Source organism: Schistocerca cancellata, chromosome 4, assembly GCF_023864275.1.
Source record: "Schistocerca cancellata isolate TAMUIC-IGC-003103 chromosome 4, iqSchCanc2.1, whole genome shotgun sequence".
NCBI lineage: Eukaryota > Metazoa > Arthropoda > Insecta > Orthoptera > Acrididae > Schistocerca > Schistocerca cancellata.
The window spans coordinates 525,768,584-525,791,152 of NC_064629.1; the positions used below are offsets into that span (position 1 = coordinate 525,768,584).

General features: G+C 42.5%; 1 protein-coding gene across 4 annotated transcripts in view; it reads left to right on the top strand.

Annotated features, from left to right (window-relative positions):
- LOC126183418 (elongation of very long chain fatty acids protein AAEL008004-like) overlaps positions 1-22,569 on the top strand; it is a 319,750-nt gene that overhangs the window by 255,480 nt on the left and 41,701 nt on the right. For all 4 annotated transcript variants that reach the window (XM_049925368.1, XM_049925369.1, XM_049925366.1 and 1 more), the window contains exon 5: positions 19,771-19,851. In XM_049925368.1, the coding sequence (XP_049781325.1) occupies positions 19,771-19,851 (81 nt within the window). The remainder of the gene's footprint in view (positions 1-19,770; positions 19,852-22,569) is intronic.

Below are 22,569 nucleotides of genomic sequence, written 5' to 3' on the forward strand. Positions count from 1 at the left end.
TATATTACACTGGAACTGACATGTGATAACATTTTCACGCAATTTGGGTGCATAGATCCTGAGAAATCAGTACCCAGAACAACCACCTCTGGCTGTAATAACGGCCTTGATACGCCTGGGCATTGAATCAAACAGAGCTTGGATGGTGTGTACTGGTACAGCGGCCCATGCAGCTTAAACACGATACCACAGTTCATCAAGAGTAGTGACTGGCGTATTGTGATGAGCCAGTTACTCGGCCACCATTGACAAGACTTTTTCAGTTGGTGAGAGATCTGGAGAATGTGCTGGCCAGGGCAGCAGTCGAACATTTTCTGTATCCAGAAAGACCCGTACAGGACCTTCAACATGCGGTCGTGCATTATCCTGCTGAAATGTAGTGTTTCACAGGGATCGAATAAAGGGTAGAGCAACGGGTCGTAACACATCTGGAATGTAACGTCCACTGTTCAAAGTGCCGTCAATGCCAACAAGAGGTGACCGAGACGTGTGACCAATGGCACCCCATACCATCACGCCGGGTAATACGCCAGTATGGCGATGACGAATACACGCTTCCAATGTGCGTTCACCGCGATGTCGCCAAACACGGATGCGACCATCATGATGCTGTAAACAGAACCTGGATTCATCCGAAAAAATTGCGTTTTGCCATTCGTGCACCCAGGTTCGTCGTTGAGTACATCATCGCAGGCGCTCCTGTCTGTGATGCAGCGTCAAGGGTAACCGCAGCCATGGTCTCCGAGCTGATAGTCCATGCTGCTGCAAATTTCGTCGAACTGTTCATGTAGATGGTTGTTGTCTTGCAAACGTCCCCATCTATTGACTCAGGGTTTGAGGCGAGGCTGCACGATCCGTTACAGCCATGCGGTTAAGATGCCTGTCATCTCGACTGCTAGTGATACGAGGCCGTTTGGATCTAGCACGGCATTCCGTATTACCCTCCTGAACCCATCAATTCCATATTCTGCTAACAGTCATTGGATCTCGACCAATGCGAGGAACAATGTCGCGATACGATAAACCGCAATCGCGATAGGCTACAATCCGACCTTTATCAAAGGCGGAAACGTGATGGTACGCATTTCTCCTCCTTACACGATGCATCACAACAACGTTTCACCAGGCAACGCCTGTCAACTACTGTTTGTGTATGAGAAATCGGTTGGAAACTTTCCTCATGTCAGCACGTTGTAGATGTCGCCACCGGCGCCAACCGTGTGTGAATGCTCTGGAAAGCTAATCATTTGCATATCACAGCATCTTCTTCTGTCGGTTAAATTTTGCGTCTGTAGCGCGTCATCTTCATGGTGTAGCAATATTAATGGCCAATAGTGTAAGTTCCTTTAGCGACAGGGTCCCAACGTCAGTGGCATAGAATTTTGTAATTTTCTTTTTGTGGAGAAATTTAGTACCGCAGTGGGAGACAGCTACCTACGACAAATGTACAACTTCACTATTGCAGAAAGCAACTAAAAGAGGACAACATGTACGTCCATTTATTGTCTACAATTCGTTATGTTTGTAATCGTATTTTTTACATCATAGGGGCTTTTATTGTTTGAGGTCGTCCCCATTTAAGTCAATGCACATTTTCAACGTTTACCCATCGATTAGATGCCATCCCTGAAGTGCTGCTCTGTAAATGAATGCGAAGTACCCGTCTGCCGCAGCCGTGACCTCCTCCTCGGACTCACGTGAGTACGAGGTCGCAAATTCAATCTTTGGTATGACACATTTGGAAGTCTTGTGTTAACAATTATAAGAGGAAAAATATTGTCTACTAATGACACACCATGGGCTTTAGGCGGGCGACAGAAAATGAGTGTCCGGGAGGTGTAGAGATCAACTTTCTATGGGATGTGTGTATTGCACTTCACAAAATGGGCATCGTCGACACTCAAGAAGTATCCAAATAAATCATTAACTTGCACCACCGAATGAGAAATGGCGCGCCACAGTGATCACAAAGGTTCGCACCATCAAGATCGTAAGCGCCCGCCTCGGAATTACAAACCGTGCAGAACGTTCAGCTAGCTATCCAATCTTAAAGAATGCATGTAGAATCATATTGATGTAATGGGGTGATGAGAAATGATGGAATGTGGTGGCACGCAACCGAATGTGAAACAGTCTGTCATGAAGCTTTTCGTAAAACTGACTATTCTTTAAGGCGAACCTGGAGATAGTGCAACAATATGTGTTGTAGGCACTGAAAAAACAAACATTCATAGGTCAACTTTCTCGAGTGGTTCCAGGTCGTACGAACTGCAATATCACATGCTCTTCACGAGGGATAGTGTACTCTGAAGGGTACGATTTTTATACGCAGAACAGGACTCATTTTGACCAGCTATAGGCGAAAAACAGTGCTCATACCATACTTGTAGTTCTCTTACGCCCATTTTCCAGCTCTTCGTTGCTGTGACGTAAATATTTCGAACTGCCCTTGCAAGATGACGCACACGTGAAAGAATCGTAGGAAGCAGAGCACCTCCAACTTCCCACAGCACAACAGACAACTTTTCAAACCTTTACCATCTACATTAACAGTCGGCACAATTGTACACAAATGCGTCAAGGCATTGATGTTAGCTGATCTTGATACAACTCTCCTGATAGCTCTAATTTAGAGGGCTCCTTTCGTATACATTTCATCTTCAAATTCCGATTGGTCGGAGTTGAAAGCAAATTCCTCACGGAACGATGGGATAAGTTTGTTTATCTCACCTATAAATTTTCGGGCCGATTGCTGTGCGTCGTCAAGTTGACACTTTGTTTGAAATTTCGTTATCTTACGTGTTCTAATTCTGTAGCACTGTATAAGCTATGCAACCATCCACTGTTTCCCTTGAAATCACTGGAACCTATGTTAACAAGGATAACGAAGTGCATGGCCCGACATTTGTTTCAATATCGCTCTCACTTGATAAGCACGTATCGCTATCATTGCAGTCTCATAAGCAATGTTCACACAGCCAAGCGTATACGACTCCACACACTCGACTGACTGCAAACGTTAACATTTCATCTGTAACTTCTTTCTCACTCTGTGAAATTCCTTGGCTTCTCTCCTGACGAAATGTCAACTTCAGCAACTGTTGTTGTAGATATAATGCAATGTTTGCTTTGTTTGTCGTTGCCATTGCTCTGCTTTGTACCTAAACCATTAGCACTGCAGCACAGTTGTGAGTTAGTCGTCGACTAAGCAGTTCAACTACGCTCCGTAGCCTCACGCTATGCTCGCCATTGAATACACCAGTCCCACCCCCAGTTGCCATTAGCAGACAATATCTTGGTTTCATGGAAGACAATAGGTGAGACGTCGAATGCGGTTAACATCATTGGCCTTTTGCTACCTCTCTCTCAAGGGGTTCCTTGTCAGGACGTATTGTAGCCTCAAATTTTTGTAGACATGGAATCGAGTGGCGTAATACCGTTGCATCTGCTTAGTAGAGTGAGTATTCCAAAAATTCGAAACTTCATAGCCGTCAGTTTTCCCACTGCAAAAAGACATTAAACTATGGTTAAACTGTCAACATTATAGCCATTTCTTTTCTTTCCTTTTGTTTTCGATCTAGGTCTCTTCTAACGCTTGCTTTTCAAGTAGTTAGTCCAAAGGCATATGTGGTATTACTAAATGATTATTTAACCTTTGACCAGATAATAATCAGAAGAGTGCCGTTTCACTTTTCCATCAACTAACATCGACTTTACCGTTTTCGTTATGGCCCACAAGTTTCCACTTTTTCCCCTACTTGCTGTTTCATTTTGGTGCGAAGTCGTGAACCCATGTCTCATCCACAATAACAACTCTGTACATACAATCAATTGCTTAATTTCTGAAACTGTCAAAAACTAGAAAACCTACATTGCGTTTGCTTTTTGCCAGCATTCGGTGGTGCGACACTCATCTTTCACATAGCGTCGTCATAGTTAATTTTTTCTCGTAAAATATTCTATGCCTTATCTTCATCTTTCTGTGGTGTTAGCAGTTTCATACATATACCATTGCAACTAGAATTTTGTGTGCATTGTCAGTGCCGTCATCAGTGGTTGAGTTCTAGGACGTCCTCTTCATGACAATTACCGCCAACTTTGAATGCATACGTGCAGTGCTTAAGGTTTGAAAATTAAGGAGGCTAGTTCTGAAAAACTTTCATCATTTTCTGATGGTTGGCGATAAATTGTCCAAAACAAATCATTTTTGACGCCACATTGCATCAGTTTATCTACACTGAATGACAAAGAAGTGAAGCACCCAGCAGACGTGGTCGGATGTCAGCGTTACTTCGTACACTTACACACCATCGGCGAATACGTTTAAGATTACAGTTTTAATTTTCTGTGATTGGTAAAACGGCTACCAGCTGCCTTAATGTTGCTTTTATTTAGAGTCGTTAACAGGCCTGGTAGGGTGTATAAGGTGCGTGAACAGCGTCAGATGGTGAGTGAACACTGAGAAGGACTGGAGATGCCACAGACTCTTATGAGACATTATCAGCACCTGGCAGGGTTTGAAAGGGTCTTCATTCTGGGCCACCATTTGGCCAGTTGGTCGAATCGTGCAGTATCCAAAATTGTGATGTAACAGTGGCCCGATGTTGGACTGCTTGGGAACGTGGCGGCAGCCATACTCGTCAAGATTCCGGTCGTGTACATTTCATCACCACAAGGAAGGACCGCTGTAATGTGCATCAAGCACATCGTAACTGCCATTCGAGAACAAGTAATGGATTGTTTGCAATACTCGTCAAGGTTTCGGTCCGGTCGTGTACATTTCATCACCACAAGGAAGGACCGCTGTAATGTGCATCAAGCACATCGTAACTGCCATTCGAGAACAAGTAATGGATTGTTTGCAACCTCTGCGTCACTCAGCATCATTGGTCAGAGACAAACAGTAGCCAGACTAGGGGATTACCGCCCCATTCGTGGGCTACCGTTAATACCACAACGTAGACGACTGCATTTGGAGTCGTCCCGTGACCAAGACGCATATACTGCTGGCGGATGGCGTCCCATCGTGTTCCGTGACGAATCACGGTTATGCACTATTTGGATGAGCGTCGTCGTTGAGTATGTCAGCGACGTGGGGAGAGATGCCATTTTTCCAATGTTTTGGGAAGACACAGCGGTGTTACTCCTGGCGTTATGCTGTGGGGAATCATCGGGTACGACTTCAGGTCTCGGCTGTTAGTGTCTGAGAGAATTCTCACGGCACAGCGGTACGTCACGGACATCCTGCATCCTCATGCGCTACTTCTCCGGCGACAGTATCGCGGTGCTACTTTTCAGCAGGACAATTCTCCTCCCTATATGACACTTCTCTATAAAATACACTCCTGGAAATTGAAATAAGAACACCGTGAATTCATTGTCCCAGGAAGGGGAAACTTTATTGACACATTCCTGGGGTCAGATACATCACATGATCACACTGACAGAACCACAGGCACATAGACACAGGCAACAGAGCATGCACAATGTCGGCACTAGTACAGTGTATATCCACCTTTCGCAGCAATGCAGGCTGCTATTCTCCCATGGAGACGATCGTAGAGATGCTGGATGTAGTCCTGTGGAACGGCTTGCCATGCCATTTCCACCTGGCGCCTCAGTTGGACCAGCGCTCGTGCTGGACGTGCAGACCGCGTGAGACGACGCTTCATCCAGTCCCAAACATGCTCAATGGGGGACAGATCCGGAGATCTTGCTGGCCAGGGTAGTTGACTTACACCTTCTAGATCACGTTGGGTGGCACGGGATACATGCGGACGTGCATTGTCCTGTTGGAACAGCAAGTTCCCTTGCCGGTCTAGGAATGGTAGAACGATGGGTTCGATGACGGTTTGGATGTACCGTGCACTATTCAGTGTCCCCTCGACGATCACCAGTGGTGTACGGCCAGTGTAGGAGATCGCTCCCCACGCCATGATGCCGGGTGTTGGCCCTGTGTGCCTCGGTCGTATGCAGTCCTGATTGTGGCGCTCACCTGCACGGCGCCAAACACGAATACGACCATCATTGGCACCAAGGCAGAAGCGACTCTCATCGCTGAAGACGACACGTCTCCATTCGTCCCTCCATTCACGCCTGTCGCGACACCACTGGAGGCGGGCTGCACGATGTTGGGGCGTGAGCGGAAGACGGCCTAACGGTGTGCGGGACCGTAGCCCAGCTTCATGGAGACGGTTGCGAATGGTCCTCGCCGATACCCCAGGAGCAACAGTGTCCCTAATTTGCTGGGAAGTGGCGGTGCGGTCCCCTACGGCACTGCGTAGGATCCTACGGTCTTGGCGTGCATCCGTGCGTCGCTGCGGTCCGGTCCCAGATCGACGGGCACGTGCACCTTCCGCCGACCACTGGCGACAACATCGATGTACTGTGGAGACCTCACGCCCCACGTATTGAGCAATTCGGTGGTACGTCCACCCGGCCTCCCGCATGCCCACTATACGCCCTCGCTCAAAGTCCGTCAACTGCACATACGGTTCACGTCCGCGCTGTCGCGGCATGCTACCAGTGTTAAAGACTACGATGGAGCTCCGTATGCCACGGCAAACTGGCTGACACTGACGGCGGCGGTGCACAAATGCTGCGCAGCTAGCGCCATTCGACGGCCAACACCGCGGTTCCTGGTGTGTCCGCTGTGCCGCGCATGTGATCATTGCTTGTACAGCCCTCTCGCAGTGTCCGGAGCAAGTATGGTGGGTCTGACACACCGGTGTCAATGTGTTCTTTTTTCCATTTCCAGGAGTGTATCTTCGTGGTGATAAGGTACTGCCATCGCCAGCAAGATCCGAGGACCTATCCACGATAGAAGATGGGTGTCACTAGTTTTGACGTCAAAACCATCCCTGGATATCAAGGACGAGTTACGACAGCTGTGGACTAACTTGCCACAGCAGAAGGTATATTGACTGTATGACACCCTTCCCAACTGAATCAGTGCTGCATACAGGACAGAGGGGCTGCAACGTCATACTGATAAGTGGTCTTATACTGCAAATTTCCTTGTAAATTTGTCTCGATATTGTGATCGCTGAAATAACATCACATACCTTCTCAACCCGTGCAGTTTGATTTCGTTTCCTCCTCCCCCTCTAGGTGCATCACTTTTTTTTTGTCAATCAATGTAATTTAAGGAAAACAAAGACTGAAACAAGGCATTACTCGTCTCCCCAGTTTGTTACATTGTTGCATAGCACTGCAACTGGAAAGCAGGATTCGTAACTCCACGACTGCATTTAGCGCTGTGTTCTACCAATAGACCTTGAGTAACCCCCAGCCCCTAAAAGCATATTTTTTTGACCTTGAAATTTCGTACTTATTCCTCCCTCTCTTCTAGATCAGAAAATTGTAATTTCTTTCTTCGGCTGCCGCTTTTGGGAATAAATGTAGATGTAAATCACCTGCAATATACACTAAAGCTCCAAAGAAACTGGTATAGGCATGTGTATTCAAATACAGAAATATGTAAACGGGTAGAATATGAGACAACAAGAGTCTGGTGCAGTTGTTAGATCGGTTACTTATGCTACAATGGCACGTTATCAAGATTTAAGTGAGTTTAAACATGGCGTTATAGTCGGCGCACGAGCGATGGGACAAGGCATCTCCGACGTAGCGATTAAGTGGGGACTTTCCCGTACTCTCATTTCACGAGTATACCGTGAATATCAGGAATCCGGTAAAACATCAAATCTCCAACATTGTTGCAGGCGGAAAAGGATCCTGCAAGAACGGGACCAACGACCGCTGTAGAGAATCGTTCAACGTGACAAAAATGTAACCCTTCCGCAAATTGCCGCTAGGGGTAGCCGCGCGGTCTGAGCCGTCTTGTCACGGTCCGCGCGGCTCCCCCGTCGGAGATTCGAGTCCTCCCTCGGGCATGGGTGTGTGTGTCGTACTTAGCATAAGTTAGTTTAAGTTAGATTCAGTAGTGTGTAAGCTTAGGGACCGATAACCTCAGCAGTTTGGTCCCATAAGACCTTACCAAAAATTTCCAAATTTCCTTGCGTAAATAGCTGCAGAATTCATGCTGAGCCGTCAACAAGTGTCAGCGTGCGCACCATTTAACGACACTTCATCGATATGGGCTTTCGGAGCCAAAGGCCCACCCGCGTGCCGTTGAAGGCTGCACCCTTGGTGACTGCACGACACAAAGATTTACGCATCGCCTGGGACCGTCCACATCGACATTGGGCTGTTGACGACTGGCAACATGTTGCCTGGTCTGACGAGTCTTGTTTCAAACTCTATCGAGCGGATGGACGTGTACGGGTATGAAGACAACCTCATGAATCCATGGACCCTGCATGTCGGCAAGGGACTGTTCAAGCTGGTGGAGGCTCTGTAATGGTTTGGGGCGTGTGCAGTTGGAGTATATGTGATCCTTAATACGTCTAGATATGACTCTGACAGGTGACACGTGAGAAAGCACCCTGTCTGATCACCTGCATTCGTTCATGTCCATTATGCATTCCGACGGACTTCGCCAATTCGAGCAGGACAATGCGACACCCCACACGTCCAGAATTGCTACAGAGTGGCTCCAGGAACACTCTTCTGAGTTCAAACACTTCCGCTGGCCACCAGACTCCCCAGACATGAACATTATTGAGCATACCTGGGATGACTTGCAACGTGCTGTTCAGAAGAGATCTCCACTCCCTCCTACTCTTGTGGATTTATGGACAGCCCTGCAGGATTCATGGTGTCAATTCCCTCCCAGCACTATTTCAGACATTAGTCTTTGGCACTTCAGTGTAGCATGTATGTGTTCTTCCGAGAGTACTACATCAGCTTTTCGTCTAGAAGTGGATGCAGAATCAGCAAGCCATCATGGGTTTTCTGTTTCCACAGACAAATGGTAAACTACTAATGTGATTCTTAATGGGAGGGGGCATCCTCATGGGAATCGAGGATGGATGGTTCGCATGTATCTTGCTGCGATTTTTATGTATTGGGAAATGCCGTCGGAATCAGTGCTCGTCGGCTTTAGGCCGGCTCCTTTCTGCTGCTCGATGAGGGCTGATCAAGGAAGTGACAGAATAAGACTGAATATATTATTTCGGGGTGGTTGTGTAAAGGTTCCTATCCATCCCGACTGGAGATCAGCGCCGAAAACGCAGTCGCACCAAGGAATCGGCATTATTTCCCGTGAATAGATTGACAAATAAGAAAACCCAAGATACATAGTGATTGATAAAGATGCAGTATTTCTCATCGCGATTGGAATGTTTAACCCGTGGTTTAGTGAAGTCGTATACAATCATTGTTAGAAATTGGAGAGATTACTGTAATGAATAAAAAGGCTGTGCCGAGATTCCAGGAGCGGACAAGTGCCCCTTCTCCCATCACCATCATTATCAAAATAGTTCAAATGGCTCTAAGCACTATGGGACTTAATATCTGAGGTCATCAGTCCCCTAGACTTAAAACTACGTAAACCTAACTAACCTAAGGACATCACACACATCTATGCCCGAGGCAGGATTCGAACCTGCGACCGTAGCAGCCACGTGGTTCCAGACTGAAGCGCCTAGAACTGCTCAGCCACAGCGGCCGGCCCATCATTATCAGCCCTTTAAGATTTCACTGCTGAATGGAGGCCTCCCCTAGACTTTAACAAACCCACCCCTTCTGTTAGATCACTTCTTGGTCTTTTTTTATCTCTGCGAATCCAGCACAGAACATCCTTGGTCCATTTACCATACACTCGCTTGTCTATATATACTGCCAACTTCCGTTTCATTTCACTAGTACCATAATTACATTTACATCTATTCTCCGCAAGACACCTTACAGTGTGTGGCTGAGGATATTTTGTGTGCCACTGTCATTCCCCACTTCCTGTTCCAGTCACGGATGGTTCACTGCGAAGAACGATTGTCGCTAAGCCTCCATGCTAGCTCGAATCACTCTAATTTTATGTTCATGATCTTTTCTCAAGATAAGTAGGAGGAAGCAATATATTGGTTAACTCTTCCAGGGACGTACGCTGTCAGAATTTTAACTGTAAAGTTCAGCATGACACAGAACGCCTCTCTTGCAGAGTATGCATACTGTAGTTGTCTGAGCATCCCCGTGACGTTTTTGTGCTTACTAAATGAACCCGTAACGAATCGCGCTGGTCTTCCGTGGATCTTCTCCATTTCCTCTATCAGTTATATCTGGTACGGATCCAGACCGACGAACAGTGTTCAAGCACTGGCCGAACGAGCGTTTTGTAATCTACCTCCTTTGTGGGTCGACTACACTGCCTGAGTATTCTTCGTACGAATCTGTCTGGCGTCTGTATTACCTGCGACAGTTTTTATGTGGTGATTCCATTTTAAATAGCTCCGTACACATAAGCGTAAATTTTTTATGTATGTAAATGCTTCCAGTGATTTTTCTGCAATAGTGTAAACATACAATAATTGGTCGTTCTGCCTAGTTATGTGCAATATGCCACATTTATTTCTTTATCTTGAGGATCAATTGCCAATCTCTGTATCTTTTGCAGGTCTTCCTGTATTTCGGTATAATTTTCTAGTGTTGCAACTTTTCTGTATATAACAACATTATCCGCGAAAAGCGTCATGGAGCTGCTGGCATTATCCCCTAAGTCACTAATACATACAGGGTGAATCACCTAAAACTTGCACCGCAAATATTGCAGAAATCGAATATGCTACTGATGTACGGTTTTCACAGAATGGATTGCTAGTCAGGGGCTAGACAATCAACAGATTGTAATAATACTTAGAATGTGTATTTTTGTCCAAACGTACACTTTTTAAATGGAACAATGGCTGTTGACATAAACAAATTAAAAGTAGGGTAAACTGGAATGTCAGTGATGTTTGATGCAGGATTCTAGTACGAGTCGTCTACGAGATACCGTATTTTGAAAAGTTCCCAGAGAATACCTGTGGTAGCACACACTGAAGAACAACGCAAGTGTGTACAATCGTTATGTGTATTCTGACCAGTAACGAGGTTATGTTCAAAATGACCACCGGTATGGAACGATTACTACACACGTGCTAGCTTATCAGCGGAGATGTCCGAGCAGGTTGCAGTAATACGTCGTTGCATATCATGTGTATAGTTGGTATGTCCTTGTAGACAGCGTCTTTCAGCTTTCTCCACAGAAAAAGGTCTACAGGCGCCAAATATAGGGAACGGGTGCGCCAAAGGTACAGGTCCTTTGCGTCCAATCCAACGATTTGGAAACAATTCGTGAAGACACACTGTAGTACCTCGTGCACTATGGGCTGGACAGCCATCATGTTGGTACCACAGGTTCCTCCTAATCTGCAGAGGAACGTCTTCTAGCATCCATGGAAGATGGTCTGTTTGGATGCTGCCACGCCACACGTTTACACTCCATGGACGCTGACGTTCCACTTGACGAGGCCAACGAGGATTGTCTACAGAACAATACTGCATGTTTCGCTGGTTTACCTGGCCATGATTGATGCCAGCCGGGTGGCCGAGCGGTTCTAGGTGCTACAGTCTGGAGCCGCGCGACCGCTACGGTCGTAGGTTCGAATCCTGCCTCGGGCATGGATGTGTGTGATGTCCTTAGGTTAGTTAGGTTTAAGTAGTTCAAAGTTCTAGGGGACTGATGAGCTTAGAAGTTAAGTCCCATAGTGCTCAGAGCCATTTGAACCATTTTTGAACCATGATTGATAAATGTGGCTTCATCACTCAGCAACATACATGACACATCTGGAGTACACGATACATCTGTCTTAATTTCCTTGTACAGAAGTTAACATGATACTCATAATCGTTTCTATGCAGCTCTTGATGAAGAGAGATGTGACAGGGATGGAACCTATGTCGAAGGAGCACATATGACCCTTGCCTGACTCATGCCATTTCTTGGTGCTATTGCGCTGGAGCTAACGTGTGGATCAACTGCAACAGCAGTAAGAGTATTAATTTCTTACCCTTCTGCCGTTACTTGTTTCCTTCTGTTACGTTGTCTAGGTGTTACACTATCACTTTCACGGAACTGGTTGAAGAGGTTGATACATAATTGCCGATATGGTTGATGTTTACTGGTATATCTTGCCGCATATACAGTACAAGAACGAACTGCATTCTTCTTACACTCTCATACACCACGAGCATGTCAGCTTTTTCTGCATTCTTAAATCCCATCGTCCACTCACGACCTGCTGCTTGGACTGTCACACACCGACTAGCAGGTGGCGACGTACTCAAGGAACACACAAGCACACTGTAAGCAAACATAACAACATCGTACCTAGTAAAGACGCAGAATGAATAGTACAAACAAGTGTCAGTGTGGAAACTCTTCAAAATGACGATGTCTCGTAAACGACTTGCACTGGAATAGTGCAGCAAACACCACTGGCATTATAATTTATCCTACTTTTAGTCTTTTAATGTGAACACGCATTGTTCCATTTTCAAAAAAATGTATGTTTGCACAAAAAATACGCTTTATAAGTATTATTACAATCCGTTGAGTGGCTAACAATACGAACACCTGACCAGCAGTCCGTTCTGTGAAAACCGCACATCAATAGCACTTTCCATTTCCGCAGTACCTGCGGTGAAAGTTTTAGCTGATTCACCCCGTATATTTGTAAAAAGTTATGGTCCTACAGCATTCTCTTAGGGTATGCCCGAAATTATTTTTATGTCTGAAGATTTGTACCTCTTCATGTCCAGTAGCCTCTCCTCTGCTGAGCGATTCAGTCGCTTTTCTGTCCCGTGGTTAAGTCCTTCACTCCAGTCCGTTCCCTGATGGATTTGTTTATTTCCTGTGTCACTTATCAATTCCCCACATGCATCTCTCTATTGCTCTCTGAGCAAATCCGATTTTTTAAATACTTTTCGCCCTTTAAATCCATATAAACTGCTATATGTCAATACAAGTAAAACACACTGACAATAAAGTTTACTTTTCAGACATATCAGAAGTTTAGTTTTGAAAACACTATCTAGTTTACGAAAAGCACTCCAGGCTAATTTTTCTTCATCTGGTTCTGTAATTGCGCTGTTAATTTACTGTTTCCTCTCGATGTGTTCGATATACATTGTTCTAGACCTTTTGTAATTGATTTTCGAATTTATTTTCAAAATTGCGAAATCATGTTATTATGTTCGTTGTTGAAGCACAACTGGACTAGAGGGAAACAGTTCAGTGTCATTATCAAAATGAATGTGAGTCACATTTGCTTGATTAATGTGTGTTTTTAGCACGGTTTTACAAGGTCGTTTTCTTGCCTGTCTGTTCAGTAAAAATTTTACAATTCATTTTAAAGCTCAGAACTGAATGGCAACGTAATATTAACTCGCTCACACGTCGGTCTGTTCGGTGATGGTGTGGGTTGGAAGATATAGTTCTTTTCGTCTTCCACGTATCATTTGCGTGATAAATCGTAATGATGTAGAACGATAAATTTTACAATCACATAGCAAATTAATTTGTAAATATGGTTGCATACTGAACATTTGTAAGTTTTTTTCTTTATTATAAGTAAATATGCAGTCGTGAGTTAGTAATTCCTACCCACCACGTTTTACACATTTCAATTATAGAAATTCTTCTACTGAATGGAAGGAGTTGTCAAGGAGAAACTTTTTCAGCTTATTTTCAATTTTTACTTTTCTGTCTGTCAGACATTTTATGTCACTGGCTAAATGATCAAAAATTTTAGTTGCAGCATTGTGCACCACTTTTTGTGCTAAAGACGACCTTAATGTGGAGTAATGAATGTCATCTTTCCTTCTGGTATTATAATTATGTACACCATTGTTCCTTTTGAGCTGCAGTGGATTATTTACAGCAAACCTCGTGAGAGAACAAGTACCGTATACTGTGAAGTAGTAGTCAGAATACCGAACTTCTTAAACAGATGTCTGTAAAATGATCGTGGGTGACCACCACATATTATTCTTACTGCGCGTTTAGAGCAATGAAGACTTTCTTTCTTGAAGGTGAGCTGCACCAGAACATTATAGAATGAAAATATGCAAAATTTGTCAGTTTACTGATTTCTCTCTCCCCAAGATTTGGAATTATTCTAAGTGAAAATGTGGCTCAACTAACATGTTTTAGGAGTTCTAAAACGCACTTTTTCCAGTTTAAATTCTCATCAATATGGACACCTAAAATTTTTGAATTTTACACCTTGTTTATTATTTCCTCACTGTATGGTGTACTTATCATTGGTATAGTGCCTCTAGATGTGCAAAACTGAATATGTTGATCTTTTTAGAATACGAGTAGATGTAAAAGGTTGGTAATGGTTGACATCTCAGCCGCCCTGCAGGACCGGCATGTTGTGTGAGTTGTATCAGATTGCATTCCAGCCAGTATGCGAGAGGACTGGCATGACTGAACACAGAGAGAGAGAGGGGGGGGGGGGGGGGCAACAGGATATGGATATCGTTTTCTTCTCTGTCGGTTCGGTATAAATTTTGTTTTTATTTTAAACTAACTTCGCATGAGCTTGAGACCTGAAATTTTAAATGTACGAGGGCAGTTCAATAAGTAATGCAACACATTTTTTTTCTCGGCCAATATTGGTTGAAAAAACCGGAAATTTCTTGTGGAATATTTTCAAACATTCCCGCTTCGTCTCGTATAGTTTCATTGACTTCCGACAGGTGGCAGCGCTGTACGGAGCTGTTAAAATGGCGTCTGTAACGGATGTGCGTTGCAAACAACGGGCAGTGATCGAGTTTCTTTTGGCGGAAAACCAGGGCATCTCAGATATTCATAGGCGCTTGCAGAATGTCTACGGTGATCTGGCAGTGGACAAAAGCACGGTGAGTCGTTGGGCAAAGCGTGTGTCATCATCGCCGCAAGGTCAAGCAAGACTGTCTGATCTCCCGCGTGCGGGCCGGCCGTGCACAGCTGTAACTCCTGCAATGGCGGAGCGTGCGAACACACTCGTTCGAGATGATCGACGGATCACCATCATACAACTCAGTGCTCAACTTGACATCTCTGTTGGTAGTGCTGTCACAATGTTCACCAGTTGGGATATTCAAAGGTTTGTTCCCGCTGGGTCCCTCGTTGTCTAACCGAACACCATAAAGAGCAAAGGAGAACCATCTGTGCGGAATTGGTTGCTCGTCATGTGGCTGAGGGTGACAATTTCTTGTCAAAGATTGTTACAGGCGATGAAACATGGGTTCATCACATCGAAACTGAAACAAAACGGCAATCAATGGAGTGGCGCCACACCCACTCCCCTACCAAGAAAAAGTTTAAAGCCATACCCTCAGCCGGTAAAGTCATTGTTACAGTCTTCTGGGACGCTGAAGGGGTTATTCTGTTCGATGTCCTTCCCCATGGTCAAATGATCAACTCTGAAGTGTATTGTGCTACTCTTCAGAAATTGAAGAAACGACTTCAGCGTGTTCGCAGGCACAAAAATCTGAACGAACTTCTCCTTCTTCATGACAACGCAAGACCTCGCACAAGTCTTCGCACCCGAGAGGAGCTCACAAAACTTCAGTGGACTGTTCTTCCTCATGCACCCTACAGCCCCGATCTCGCACCGTCGGATTTCCATATGTTTGGCCCAATGAAGGACGCAATCCGTGGGAGGCACTACGTGGATGATGAAGAAGTTATTGATGCAGTACGACGTTGGCTCCGACATCGACCAGTGGAATGGTACCGTGCAGGCATACAGGCCCTCATTTCAAGGTGGCGTAAGGCCGTAGCATTGAATGGAGATTACGTTGAAAAATAGTGTTGTGTAGCTAAAAGATTGGGGAATAACCTGGTGTATTTCAATGCTGAATAAAACAACCCCTGTTTCAGAAAAAAAATGTGTTGCATTACTTATTGAACTGCCCTCGTATCTCAGAAATGGCTGACAATGCAATATTAACTCACTTACTTCTCTGGTGTGTGGTGGAGGGTACTACGTTTAGTACTGTCTTTTCCCAATGAGCTAGAGACTTGAAACTTTCAGCGCAGTTCAGAATTTGATGACAGTGCAATAGTAATTCGCTTTCTTGTCTGTTGTATGGCGGAGGATACTTTGTGTACCATTGTCATTTCCCCCTTTTCCTATTCCAATCGCAAATGTTTTGCGGGAAGAAAATTGCTGGTAAGCCTCAGGGTGAGACTCAATTTATCTAATTTTTACCTTCGTGGTATTTCTGAGAGATATACTTAGGAGGAAGCAATGTATTGAGTCAGGTGAAAGAAGCTGAAATAAACCCAATTTTACTACATTTCTCTATTGTAAGCTCATCAAACTGTCTGAAATCGACTGAAAAATTTCACACACACAAGACTAAAATGCAGAAAGTAATTATGTAACTGAAAATGAATTTTTAATATACCGCGTTTTTAAATTGGATTTAAAAGTACAAAATTATTTCTCCTATTCTCTTATAGATCCCTAACCTCATACAATTAGTTCTGAAAGTTTGTGATTGTCAGTTTTTAATAGCTATCAAGATAGTTGTAAAATTTAAAACGAAAAACGTAGAGCACAACCAATACATATTTTATGCGTCAATAGTTCGCCTCCTTATTATTACACCACTTACTAACTGATGTGTGTAGTTCATCTCTTTGATATTATCTATTGCAGAGACCACATGTTTTTCGTTTTAAATCTTACAAGTATTTCCATAGCTACTAAAATTTCACAAGCATAAATTTTAAGGACTATCTATATGGGGTTAGGAATCTACATGGGGTTATGAGAAATAATTTTTTTACTTTTTAGCCTGATTTAAAAACGTGAAATATTAAAAATTCACTTTTATTAAAATAATTGTTTTCTTATTTTCTCAGTTTCCCCTACAGCTGCCAATATTAGCTTTTGTAATAAGGTATGTCCATTCCCGATTAATTTTTCTATTCTGAATTTCACACATTCATGATTAAATCTACTGAAAACTGTAGGATTCTTGTATGCACGCATATTCTTCAATAACGTAACAGAGATCGAATAAATTGCTTGTTTCTGTAGGACATATTCCCTTGAAAAAAAGACATAAGCTTTCTCAAAATCTACGAATCATACACAAAGTGATAATTCGTTCTCATTGCTCCGTCGTATAATTTTTTTAACAACTGCTAATTTGTCTATTGTGTTATAACCACTTCTGAAATGAACTTGTTCCTTTATTGATTAAAATAAATTTTTTCCATGTGTGATGCAAAAAAATATTAGTGAATAGAGGAGTCTTATAGATCTAGAGTTTTTTTTTTTAATTTCTTGTCTGTCTGCTTTCTTACGAAAGAGAGTCGCTACAGCGTTGTTCTACTTTCCGGAATTCCTTTCTGCTAGAATCGTATATTAGTATAGGGGTTCCGCAAGGTAGCATATTAGGACCAATACTGTTCCTCATATACATCAATGACTTTCCCAGTAGTGTTACTCATGGTGAAAAAAATCCTCTTCGCTGATGACAGCAATATTATAGTCACTGAGAAAACAAGAGAACTCCTTGCCGAGAAAGCAAATGAAACTCTCAAGGAAGTTTATGATTGGTCAATAAGTAATAAAGTGTCATTGAACATAAAGAAAACTGATGCCATGAATTTCAGGTTGAAGAGTAAAAATGACAATGTTAAATTAAATGTAGATGGCACCTCTATAGACTGTGTAACAAATGCAAAATTTGTAGGAATGAATACTGATTCTCAGTTGAAGTGGTGTGAACACACAAAGGTACTTACAAACAGAATGTCATCAGCATGTTATGCCCTTAGAATCCTATCATTAGTGTGTAGCATGCAGTGTCTTATAGTTACATATTATTCATATGTACACTCAGTTCTTAGCTATGGACTTCTTTTTTAGGGAACAAATGCACAAAATATGAACACAATTTCCAAACTCCAGAAAAGAGCCATAAGAATAATAACAAAAAATACTAGTCGAGCTCATTGTAAAGATCTGTTTAGAACACTGGGGATTTTAACTCCTCAATGTGAATACATTTACCAGTCATTTGTAGACATCAAAAATAACATGCACAAGCAGCTCTGTCCATGACCATGCAACAAGAGATAGACTTAACTTTCATTTACCAAGAAAAAAATAAACATAAAACTCAAAACAGCATTTTCAACCAAGGAATAAAACTGTACAAAAAAAATTACCAAAAGAGATTAAAGAAATTGCCGAAATATACTTATTTAAGAAGGCAGCTTAAAAGTACCTGTTATGCAATACATTTTATACATTGAAGGATTACTTAGCTAGAACAGAGTAGGGGTTTGATAAAAAATGTAATACAATTAAATAATAATAATAATGATTATAAAATATCCAACATTCCACATAACACCTTTACTTTATGTTTTTTTCCTTCTTTTTTCCTTTCAAGAAATACTTACCCCCAAGCTATGCATAGCACAATACTAACACCTCTTCCTCTTTCTGAGCTCAACTTCTCACTCATTATGGAGGGATGCTGACTCAGTTTTTCAGGATAGCAAATGGGAAGCTGCAGTACAGAAAATGGCCCAGAGATCACCAGTGTGTGTGTGTGTGTGTGTATGTGTGTGTGTGTAGTGAGTGAAGTGATATGAAACAATGTGTGTATAGTGTGTGCAGTGACTGATAGTGAGATATGAGTGAACACTGTGGCATTACATTATTTAATAAGTTATTTGTAAAAAAAGTTTTGTATACCAGGAGTAAATCTAATGATTGTCTCTAACTAGAAGTCTGTAAATATATGTGTATACAAATTAGCTTATTTTAAATTGATCTAAATTTGTAAATACTTTGACATGTCCTATATCCTTGTAAAAAGAGATCTGCGGATGAAGAAAGCTACTACTACTACTACTAGGTAATTTTGCAATTTTTGTATAACTTTTCCCAAGGTTTTCATTATTTCTACTCAAACATCATTATCTCCCAGCACTTTCCCTTCCTTCCGAACCCCATTATTATCTATCTCTGTTTCTGATTCATTTCTTGTACTGCACAAGCACTTAAGGAATCTTTAAATGCCACTACATTGTTCTCTCTGCTGTAAATTACTGGGCCATCTGTCATCTTTATTGAGGAAATATGGTGTCTACACAACGTAAGTCTCTGACTTGTTTTCTCCATATTTTATTGTTTCCAGTTGTTCCTTCTACCAGATTTTTCACCGTATCTTCCTACATTTCTCGAAGGTATATATGAACAACTTTGTTTATTCATTTTTTAAATAAAAACCGCCCTTTCTTTAGCATATTCTGTCATAGTCTCATTGTTGTTTTGCTCGAAACTCTCGCCTTCCCTTTAATACCCATCACTTTTGTAGGCGTTGCAGTGTCTTTTTTTTCAATTTTTTCCTCCCGCCAGGGCTGTTTGTTTATGCATTGTTTAGAAAATTGTTTGTAATTTCTTAGATATCCTTACTCCTGATTTATTCAGTTATGTTTCTCACACGATTCGATTTCTGGAAGACGTCGATTCAGATCTCCAGATTTAGGTTTTCCGTAATTTCCATAATTCGCTTAAGACAAACGCCGGTATAGTTCTTTGAAGGGGCACGGCCCAATACCTACCCCATACTTCACTAAGCCGAGCTTGTGCACTATCTCTAATGAATTCGTCTCCACGTCGCGTTAGACACTAATCTTCCTTCCTTATTTCAAATTATGTTTGAGATGACTTTATCTGCTTGGTGTACAAAAGAGTACAAAGAAGTGCTTGTTCCCGACCAGAGTGGTTAGTTCCCGCATGACTCAGAGCTCACAAAGACCTTGTGGAATGACATGTTGGCGTACGTAATGGCTGTGTTTTGTTGCAGCACCTGATGGGTGGCTGGCTGTGGGACTACAGCTTCCGGTGCCAACCCGTGGACTACTCGCGGAGCCCCACGGCGCTTCGGGTGAGTGCCCTCAGCTGCACAGCTCTACAAGTACAGCCTCAGCTACACTTCACTAAACCAGACGCTCTTTCAGAAACTGGACACATGTGAAATAGCTTTACCAATTTACGTGTAGCGACTAAGTAAGAACACACTCCTTGTATGAAGCACTTACAAATAACTGGCGATGTCCCTACGCAGCCGACCATACCATTCTTTAATTTTGCATTACATCAACTGTCCAGCAAACTGGTTCTTCGGAGTTGTATATTTATTTCGACTAACAATTACTTCCAATTGGCGGTGTTATAGAGGAGGTCAGAAACAGTCTGAAAAGCTTGTAAGGGTGTTGCATAGTAGGTTGTGCTAAGAAATGATTATTAAGAAAAACTTTCGATACTTTGTGCCGCTTCCGAATTAATTAGCGTTGGAGTTAGTCAATCAGGTTGTTGTGTGCGCAGATTCAATGGGTCCGCCAGATACAATTAGTTTCAGTTGTCCTCATAGTGTAGATGATAGAGCACAAGTCTGCTCACCCTTTGGGTCTAGTTCGATCCTTGCTCCCGTCCTGTGTCTAATTTTTGTATAGCTCTCTTGTTCGATTTTAGGAAACCAAACAAAGAATACGTATGGTGACACCGTCTCTGGCGGGCCGATTGAATTTGCGCACGCAAAGGCCTGATCGGCTAACTTCAGTGCTAACGGAAACGGCGCAACGTATCGAACTATTTTCTTAACAATTACTTATCAGCAAAACGTACGCTGCAACACCCTTAAAAGTTTACCAGGCTATTTCTGACCACTCTGTATAAGTTATGTTACTATGCGAGGATAAGAAGTCCATTTTTTATTCATTTGCAGATCTCTAGTTTTTGGTTAATGAGATCATTATAACGGAAAACACACGAAGAATCTGACTCTAAAGTTTCAAGTTTCGACATTACATCACGATAGTTTAAATGTTACGTAATACATAAACTTTATTTATAGCAATGAATGCCCTTTAGTAAGTAATTTTATGATCCTTTTTTGTAAGTAACAGTGTAGTGAAAATTCGTTTGATGCCTATCCTGTAGAGAATACATTGTCCTATAACATTGTCTTCAGCTCGCTTCCTCATGAATTTAAAGGTCAGTCTTTCCACACGTCTTATACCTTCCCTTATTTTTCAATTACACTCGTTTATGTATCTCATAGTGACCTGGTCCCTCGTTAGTGTCTCACCTCCTGCATTCTGAGAAGAAAATTTTCCTAGTCACAATACAACGATGCCGCATTTTCTAAACGATTGTATTCCAAGAAGTTTTCTGTAATACTAATGCGCAAGTGTATACAGCCAACATTGTTGATTTGGAAACATGAGATCGTTGTTATCCATTTACACTGTACGACTGTTTAAGTGAAGCATGTTCGAACACGTAAAATTAATATTTTAGTACCATGATTCGGCATAATATCGCAGAAATTAAATAATATACAGGTGCGCAAAACCATGAAAGTAACTTTCTCATGATGTGTCAGTTTCAAGTATCATGGGCCAATGAAATTCTGGCCATACAAAGAAAGAACTGCTACAGTATAGTACAGAAGGTAACTGAAAGTAATATGCAGTGAGCGTTCTTCTAATTATAGATTTCTGTCTTTTTAATTTATCTCTTACTCATGCTGTGAAGCACTCATAGTCGTTTAAGTAACTATCTTCCCCGGACTGACTTATGAAATCAGAAGTAATTCTTTGGAATCTTCGCAAGTGAGATTCTTTATGATCCTGCCTATATGTAGTATAATTTCAGTGGTTATAAAAAATGGCTTTTTCAAGCCACTCTCTTTTAGAACTACTCATTCCCTACGTACACTGTATGCAGACATTCAAACGGAAGACATAGCTGTAATGGTTTCTCATTGCGGACTTCCTATATAAACGTTTGACGTGACTGCTTTGACATATGCAACGACACATACAATACAACAATGTGAGTAAAACGTAGAAATTATTCTTGACGCCTTCTGGCTCGTACTTGCTCTTAATAGTGACAGGTTATTGACCCAAATGATTGTTTGTTGAGGCAGTGTAAGTATCTCCGAGTGACTCTGTGTATGACCAGCAAAAATACATCAAATATGTAGGTGAAACGGTGTAGGTAAATCTGAACATTACGCAACGGGCTGCTGCAATGCTGACGGGTTTTTCAAGAGAGCTGTGTGACGAGCGGGTTGTAAATTGATGAATCACTTAGAAAGACCCAGCAGCGACTCTCTGTCAGGTAGTAAAAAGAAGGTGTTTAGGACGAGTAGTCATAATAAGGTAAGTAAACGGCTTCTCAGATAGCGTCTGACAACTCACAGTTCGCTGAGTTATGAACAAGAAAGGGAAATCCCATCGCACGTATTACTAAATACCCGTACTGTTAACTAGTATCAAAAATTGTGATGTAGAGTCGACAGTAGCCACATTTATTGACACCAGCTAACAGCGGGTCCATAAATGGAATGTTGTAGCCCTATGCCTCGTACCACCACGAAAGACACAGCTCAAACCCATGAGACACACCCGCCAACCAGTTCAGTAACTGAGAATAAAAGCTGTAAACGCATCGCCATATAGAAGCGCTTCTTACAAACAGAAGTTTTCTTTATCTTCTATTTTTCTTTCCTGATCAGGACCAAGTGCTGTCAAATTTTATAAAGCCAAGATTTTACGTAACATTGAAATCTGTGTACTAAGGAAATTATTATGAC